Source organism: Sarcophilus harrisii, chromosome 1 (genome assembly GCF_902635505.1).
Source record: "Sarcophilus harrisii chromosome 1, mSarHar1.11, whole genome shotgun sequence".
Lineage (NCBI taxonomy): Eukaryota > Metazoa > Chordata > Mammalia > Dasyuromorphia > Dasyuridae > Sarcophilus > Sarcophilus harrisii.
The window spans coordinates 563,222,590-563,231,499 of NC_045426.1; the positions used below are offsets into that span (position 1 = coordinate 563,222,590).

Below are 8,910 nucleotides of genomic sequence, written 5' to 3' on the forward strand. Positions count from 1 at the left end.
GAGAGAGAGAGAGAGAGAGAGAGACAGAGAGACAGAGAGAGAGGAGGGAGGGAGATGACCACCAGGTGGGGAGAGAAGTTGTGATTTCAGAAACAGTGAGAGCCCTCCCCGCGGTGATGCAAAACAAGGGAAGGGCGGGGGTAAGGAGGAGGAGGAAGAGGAGAAGGAGGAGGAGAAGAAGGGAGGGGGAGAGGGAAAGGGAGGGTGGAAGGAAGAGAGACAGAAGTGAGGAGGGAACGTGAAGGGAGACATCAAGTTCCAGAGTCCCAACTCTGGGACGCAGCTCCTCGAAACTCTATTGCGAGGTGTTAAGGGAAGGAGAGGTTGGTTGCGCAAGGAAGAGGGCTGGATGCTTGGGGGAGGGATGCGCCGGGCGTTGCCTGCAGTCCTCTGCCGCTGCCTGAAGCCCCAGCGGAGCTGAGGGAGGAGACACCGAAGAGCTGGCCGGGAGTAGCCACGGTTGCAGCTCCTGCGGCAGGAGAGGGAGTACTGCCGGCTTCATCTCCTACCCTACCCCATTGCCTTCCCTTTCTTCCCCCAACCCCCACCCCCACCTCAGCTTTTCTCCTCCGTGCCAGATGACCACCGAGGGTGGGCAGCAGCAGCAGCAGCAACAGCAGCAGCAGCAGCAGCAACAGCAACAACGTCTGCCGCCCCCGCCGGTCCCTCTCCAGCGTCCTTGCAGCCCGGCTCCCGGTGCGCTCCAGTCAGTCTTGATGAGCCAGCCACCCCCTTCCTCCTCCTCCTCCGCTGCTGCTGCCGCCCTGGAGACCACCTCTTCTTCCTCCTCTTCCTCCGGGTCCTCTGCCTCTTCTTCATCTTCCTCGTCCTCCAGCGCTTCCTCCGCAGCTTGCAAGAACACCAACGGCACCGGGGGCAGCAGCGGGAGCGGAGGAGGCGGCGGGGGCGGTGGAGGAGGCGGGGGTAGCGGCAGCAAGAAGGCCAGCTCTGGGCTGCGTCGCCCAGAGAAGCCCCCGTACTCGTACATCGCCCTCATCGTCATGGCCATCCAGAGTTCGCCCAGCAAGCGGCTCACCCTCAGTGAGATCTACCAGTTCCTGCAGGCTCGCTTCCCTTTCTTTCGAGGAGCCTACCAGGGCTGGAAGAATTCTGTGCGCCACAACCTCTCGCTCAATGAGTGTTTCATCAAGCTCCCCAAGGGGCTGGGCCGCCCGGGAAAGGGCCACTATTGGACCATCGATCCAGCTAGCGAATTCATGTTCGAGGAAGGCTCATTCCGCCGCCGGCCTCGGGGTTTCAGGCGGAAGTGCCAGGCGCTCAAGCCTATGTACCACCGCATGGTCAGCGGGTTGGGTTTTGGAGCCTCGCTCTTGCCGCAGGGCTTCGATTTCCAGCCACCTCCCTCGGCGCCGCTCGGGTGCCATGGCCAGGGTGGTTACGGCGGCCTCGACATGATGCCGGGGGGCTACGATTCAGGCACCGGCGCCCCGGGACACTCCCACCCTCACCACCATCACCATCACGTTCCCCATATGTCGCCCAACCCGGGCTCGACATATATGGCCAGCTGCCCGGTCACCACGGGTGCTGGAGTTGGGGCGGCCGGAGGAGGAGGTGGTGGCGGAGGAGGGGGAGCAGCTGGAGGAGAGTACGGACCGGACAGCAGCAGCAGCCCCGTGCCCTCGTCACCTGCCATGGCGAGTGCCATAGAATGCCACTCGCCTTATACTAGCCCAGCGGCTCACTGGAGCCCTCCTGGTTCCTCACCTTACCTCAAGCAGCCGCCTGCCCTGACTCCCAGCAGCAACCCGGCCGCCCCCGCCGGACTCCACTCCAGCATGTCCTCCTACTCCCTGGAGCAGAGCTACCTGCACCAAAATGCCCGCGAGGACCTCTCAGGTAACCCGAGGCGGCCAGCAGCCACCTTTGTCCCTCACACCTCGGGGTTCTGTGTCTCATTTGCCCTTTGTATTCCCCTTCTTGCCACATCTGAGAGATCAAACACCCCAAAGGTCACTTATTTGGTGAACTGGAATAATCCACACTTAAGCATTTTTCCAGGTATAGGAGCACGTTGGGAGAGTCAGATAGAACGAAGGCAAAATCAGGGGGGGGAAATCATGACCTTGATACCCTGGAAGTAACTAGGGTCAGGGGCTTGCTTTAGTCGAGGTTGAGTAACTGTCCACTATCCCGGAGCTGCACCTACAAGGTGATGGATGCTTTTGTATGTTGAAGGTCTCAGGCCTAGGGTTTTTAAGAGTACAGAGGTTAAATTTGAGAGAAATGAATTGACTTATGAGTCGTTCTTTTGCTTATTTTTGTTTTGGTTTAATTTTTTGTTATTTTATTAATTTCCTTTGATTTTGTTTGGAAGTAAAAGTGAAAAAATCTCCTCCTGAAAAAGAATCACTGTACAGACCCGGGGAGTCTGTGTTAGAAGGTGGAGATGGAAGAGGAGAATGCTGAGGGGGTGAGGCAAAGAGAGAGGCAAAGAGATAGATAAATAAAACCAGAATGTTAGGGAAAGAGTTATCTGAAAAGACAAAGAATGAAAGAGAAGAGGGAATAATAAGGTCATGTCAATTAGGAAACAAATCTTCCCAACGAGTGACAAGGGAAAAGAACTGGGAACCCAAAAGGAACCCTGAAAACCACCTAACACAAAAAATGACCCAGAGCTGATGGAAATTTCTTGTTTCTATTCTTGCCCCAAAAGCTGGCTTTGGGATAGAGAGATTCCTAGTAATGTTGATTTTCAAAATCTTATATTTAGGTAACTAATTATGAAGAGCCTGTGAATTATCAGATGTTTAAAGAAGGGAGATCTCAGGGAGGATGGAAAGAAACAGGAAGTATTTTAGTACATTTGTAGCAAAGATAAGGGAAAGTGAAAAATTTCACAAACTCCAGAAATGCCTAAATTCTGCACAAAATCCTCTAATCTCTAAGAAAACTATAGCTTAAAGCAATGGAATATGTCTACAACAGGAAGAACACAAAATATCTATAACCCGAGTTCAGTTTATATTTAAAAAAAAAAAAAGGTTTCTAACTCTACATGAGTTTCTGCCTGTAGACATTAGAGAAGGGAAATTGAGGCACAAAGTACACATCCCCTCAAATGGGTAAAAGATGTGGCTCCCTTTACGGTGAAATTTTCCAAATAGACTCTTTAAATGTGGGTCTCCGAGGTTAACTAAACAAAGACAGTCTGGGCAGGACCACACCGAAGAGGATTTTAGCCTGACTTAACCCACATGAGAGCAGGGTCTTGTTCAATTTTATGGGAATTTCAACAAGTAACAAGTACAGACGACCCTCTCCCTCTTATTTTTTTATCCCTTCAGAGAGGCTGTCAATCATACACCCCCTACAAACACACACACACACACACACACACACTGAGTTCCAGCCCTCCCCCCACCATTCTCTCTATAACACTCTAAGTCAGAGGCAGGCAGCCCCTTCATCAAGACTCCTATAGGGGTTATCCCCAAAATATATTTTAACAAATTTAATTGTACTTTAATTGTACCTAGTATACCATCTTAAAACAGTTTGTTCCAAGTTTCAATAAAATTGTCTAAAAAATAAATAAACCAGTAGGCCTTCCACAACCAGGAAGTAAACAAGCCAGAACCACTGAACATGAAGAACCAACAAACTATCCAAAACTTGAGCAGGAGAGGGCCCCTTGAGCTTATCTAGCTGACCCACCAGAGCCTGATCTCTCTTTTGCTCATTTTTGCTTCAATCTCCATCTATGCAGGTCTTTCTCAGGGGCAAAGCAGAGAAGAGCTGGCAAGGCCTGTGCTTTGACTCTAACAGCAAGGAAAGAAATGTATTTTGTTTGTTTGGCATTTTGGTCTCATTCTTTGCCTTTCCCCTTCCTCCATTTATGCCGAGACATTGGGGAATATTTTGTGTGCTTTCTTTTCCACTAAAAATATTTCCTTAACAATTTGGCATTTGAAATGAGGGTGAACTCTAATTATACAACCCACTGACTTCAACAATGGGAAAAGGTAGCGGTAGAGGAAGACTAGTTAGTCCTTGAGAGGTCTCCCTCTTTTACTGGGAATGAGGAAAGATAAAAGCTGAAAGAATATTGAACTGCATAGGCTAGGCCAGGTCTCTGCACTCTCTACAAGGAAGTAGGGACAGAAAGTGCCTGGATAGGATAAACCAAGAATTTGATAAAAAAAGATCACACTTGTGAATGAGACTATTTCTGATCTTACTCTTCCTAGCCTTCCCTAAGGGTCCCCTCTCCTCCAGAAATTCAATAGAGAAGCCGAGGAGAATAACTATGCCCTGTCACACTATAACATTAAATAATTCTGGTCAAAAGGAGAATAATATTGTAGGTCAGATAAAAGCTAATCTGACCTTAGTGGTTCTTTTCCCATTCCCTTATTAAAACAAGGATGTCCAAGGCAAGGTGAGGGTGTGTGGGTATGAGGGATGTGTGTGCATGTGTGTGCCTGCACTCATATTTAAAATTTTTGTCTGTTTATCCTAGCAACGGATAAAAACAAACAAACAACAATAACCAAGATGATTGTGGTCCAAAAGTATGATGCTAATTTTACTGCCCCATGTGTGGAATACAGTTGTGGAGGTGGGGGAGGGGAGGTATTTGCAAAACATTTTACTTAAAAAGATCAAGGAATACTCACCGGTATCCTGGAACAAGTGCAATTCCAGTTGCTGCTGTGAGTGTAGCTGTGTCCTCTTTTACTGGTGGGTGCAAGGCAATGCGCATATTTAGTTACAATTGGTTTTTATCCGTCCATAAACATAGGCCGAATCACCAGCTATTTATGTTAGTGACCTTGTTGTTTCTTAAGCCTAAAAGAGATTGAAAGGAAGATTGAAAGCAGAGGTCCCACACATCCCATACCCCCCTTCCAGGCTTGCAATACATTTTTCACACACTGTTAAAGCATGCTAACTGATTGGATCAGGCCTGCAATAAACTGTAAGGGTTTATTGTCAGCATACCAAGCGGGTTATTAGAAAAGACCAAGAAGAGAGAAGTTTTTAAATTCTGTGCCGAGAGGTGAGGAAAGGGGCAGAAAACTTCACCAGCTCCGAAAGGATATAAGCTTCCCTGTTCATTCCTAGCAACAAGAAGAATGATTTTCCTTTCCCCATACCCAAAACCTCCAGCCCCACCCAGGATGTGAGGAGCGAGCACCATAATGGCAAAACTAAAAATCTAGGATTTGCAGTGCAATCCACCGTAGAGTCATTTGGTCGATATAATGTCACAAACACATTTGTTGTGAGGTCAGTTAGTCTACACAAATTACTTGTGTCCGAGTTGTGTCCTTAGAAAGCTCGCAGTCAAAATCTCTAACCAAATGAAATTCCCTAATACCATTAAATTCATTTAAAAGTCTCTGGATGCAATCTAGAGATATAAATTTACTCACACAAAATTTGTATGTGTGTGTGTGTTCCTGCGGGAACACATGGAGCTCAGATTCCGATGAATTTAGTGATCCTCTCTTCTTTTTCTTTCTACCATTAAATTAAAATTTAAAAAAAAAGCACTTGATAGGTTCAGTTCGTTGTAAAATTAATCTCTCATTCAATCAACAAGTATTTTAAGGTACTATTATGTGCCAGTCAATGTGCCAGGTGCTGGGGATACAAGTTGAAAAAATAAAACAATCCGTATTCACAATGAGTTTCTCTCATCGGAAAAGTGACAGAGACTTATAAAAATGGTAGGTTCTTCTATCAACTGCCTATCTCAAACACCTAAGGTTGCTCCCACCTTATACAAGAGCCCTGAGAGAAAAGGGGAGGCAGAAACACTGAGAGACACAGAGAGAAATGTTACCTGAGAGATACAGAGAGAAATAGAATAAAAAGAAGATGGGAGAAAATATGAATAAGGATCATCCTTCCTTTCCCACATGAAGTGTAATTGGTACTCTTCCTAGATATAAATTTTAAAAATCACCTCACATGAACACACAGGTTCATAGAGTGGTAAAGATACCATCTCTTTAAAAATGAAATTTTAATAATTTTCTGAGCCAAAGGAAATTTTAAATAGCACCATTTTATCCCAGAAGTAGATTCTCTCAAGAATCTTCTAACTCAGTTAAAGAGATGGGTGACTCTCTCTGTGACTAGTGTCAGTATATTATTCTACCAGTCTTGATAGATTTGTTTTAAAAAAGATGTACACATATAGATACTTTAAAAATTTTCTTTCTTCTTTCAGTGGGACTGCCTCGCTACCAGCATCACTCTACCCCAGTGTGTGACAGGAAAGATTTCGTCCTCAATTTCAACGGCATTTCTTCTTTTCATCCTTCGGCTAGTGGATCATATTATCACCATCATCACCATCAAAGTGTCTGTCAGGACATTAAGCCCTGTGTCATGTGAATAAATAAAGAACCAATTGAGGGAGAGACTATGAAACAGTGGCTGTCTGGGACCCGGTGGATGACAGGTTTGAGGTCTAGCTGGACTCACAAGGTAAAATGTAACTTGCACCCTTGATAGTATTAAGTAGAACACAAATCACATGGCCAGAATGCCAGAGGCAGCCAGTATTGTTCTACCAATCATCAAAGGACAGACCAAGACCAGGTAAAGTTCAGAAACCGCTAGAAGAAACCTGTTGGGGGATGAGGGAGGAAGGGTAGGTCACCAAGGAAGATAAGAATGGACAGAAAAGACCATTATTTCCCTAGTGGGGAATTTAAAAACTAACCAGGTTAAAAGACAAATAAGCGTTTCTGAGATCTTCGTTGCCTTCAGGAATCGGGATCTTGAAAAAATGGACAGTTGGTATTTTTCTATGAAAAACTTGGAATTTTATAGCAAAGAAGCAATCAAAAGGAAAGACTACAAGAAATTTGTGTGTGTGTGTTTGTGTGTGTGATTTTTTTTTTTAATATTGCTTCCTGGTTAATTAGGAGTGTTCTATTTTTCCAGACACTATTTTTGGAAAAAAAGTGCCCATCAGTATTATTAAGAAAGTATTTAGAAATAAACTGTCTAGTTTAAGAAAGTGGATTTTCAGTATTGTGACAATACAACGTTTTTACAAAGTTGTTTTCTACCACCATATTTTTAAAAATATTTTTTAATGATCTTTGTGTATACTCGCACACTATTGCTTGTACTTTAAAGGGAGGATATATTTGCACTTATGTATACTTTTACAGTTTGTCAAAATATTGTGATGTAAAATTTTTTTCAATAAAATTGTATATAACGAATGATCGTTTCTTTTCCAGGACATTTAAAGTAATAAGATTCTTTCCACTTCGGGGTAACAACCCAAATCCCGGGTTTCTTGCGGGCGGAGTGATAAGCCTGATCTGGGGGTTGCATCCTGAGTAATCACGCGGGGTTCGGGGTTCTCGCTCTTTTTCCCGGGATATTTTCTCTCCTTCCTTTCTCACATCGGGTGCCTTCTGACTAAAAGGAGAAAACAATAGGAATAGGAAAACCTTAAAAGCAAACCAGATGTTATCCTGAAAAATAGATCTAAATGCCAGGTTGTTTGAAATTTACTTTCTTTTCATTCTTTTTTCCTTCCGAGGTCTAAAGTGGCTCCTATCGCGTCAATAGAGAAGTTTTGCTTAAGAAAAGGGAAGAACCCCCGCCCCCAATCTCCTTCTATTCTCACTTTAAGGTACCTAGAGACTTTATTTAGAAAATAAGTACATTGTTTAGTCCGGGTAGTCTCTATTCTTTTCTGGGTGGTAGTGATACATGCAAAATCTGATGGAAGAGACCAGAACTGGGGGGAAAGCAGGTGAGTGGTAGCTGGATTGCCTCAAAGCATGCCAGAGATCAAGGAGCTCAGTTTTTACCAAGCTCCGCTCGTAAAGGCTAATTTAATCCCACAAAGCACACGGCGGCCCAAGGCGCTCACACCTTCTTGGCCGGGTGAGTTCAGGGCCGCTGGTACAAGGCCCGAAGCCGCCGCCACATCCCGGGCTTCCCCTCCCAGTCCCAATCCCTTTAATGTCTCACCCTCCCCCACACCTCGCCCAAGCCTTCGGGGATTTACATCCAAGACTGCTTTTCAACTTTCTTGATGGGCACAGTTTTGAAGACTTGAAACTTCGCAGGCGAAGCCCTGGAGGAAAAAAAGAAAAAGGAAAAGAGGGAAAAAAAGTCTGGCCAATTAGGCTACAAAGAGGTAGGGTTTGTTGTTCCTTAAAACCTAACTATATCTTTCGTCAGTCTTACCCTATCAGTTGAGCTCCTTGAAAATCCCCACCGGATCTCTGAGAAAAGTTTTCTCAGTGCGACATAGAAGGATTTTTCCTATTGCTGGGGATTCCTATTTTAATTCCCCCCCCCAACCCCCCCACGAAAAACTCACGATCCTCTGGAAAGATCTTTTTTTTTTTTTCATTTAATTGTCACGTGCCCAAATCCACGCCACAGAAGAAGGAGCAAAGGAAGGAGACAATGATATTATGAGATTTACTTTTATGTTTTCAGTTTAATCCAAGTCTATCATTATTTAAAAAAAAAAAAAAGATCGCAGTTTAAAGCATCTTCTTCAAAGAACCATAACCACCTCTAAATCTTTAGTTTTCTTCAGTATTTTTTCCAAAATTAACAAGTGATTTGAATTACTGTTTTTGGAAGTGTGTCTTTCTTGTCGGTTTTTAGTTTTTCTTCCCTCTTTCTCTCCTTCCTCTCTCACCCCTGTCTCTCAGTCTCTCTCTCTCTCTGCTTCTATGTGTGTATGTGCGTCTGTGTCTGTCTTTCTATCTGTTTCTGTCTCTGTCTTTGCCTCTTCGTCTCTGCCTCTGCTTCTGTCTCTGTCTGTCTGTGTGTGTCTCTGTCTCTCTTGTTTCTGTCTCTCTGTCTCTCCCTCCCTCCCTCCTTTCCTCCCTCGAAATAAGCTAGCTACTCGGGGGCCTGCTATAAATTATAAAGTCAGTTTCAGAG

The 8,910-nt window shown here is 44.9% G+C and overlaps 1 protein-coding gene across 1 annotated transcript; it reads left to right on the plus strand.

The window, feature by feature from the left end:
* The first annotated feature begins 209 nt into the window (after positions 1–209).
* Positions 210–7,173, plus strand: FOXF2 (forkhead box F2). The gene is made up of 2 exons (XM_003760230.3): positions 210–1,860; positions 6,206–7,173. The coding sequence occupies exons 1-2, from the start codon at positions 579–581 to the stop codon at positions 6,370–6,372; spliced, it is 1,449 nt and encodes a 482-aa protein (XP_003760278.3). The 5' UTR covers positions 210–578; the 3' UTR covers positions 6,373–7,173.
* Positions 7,174–8,910: the final 1,737 nt, after the last annotated feature.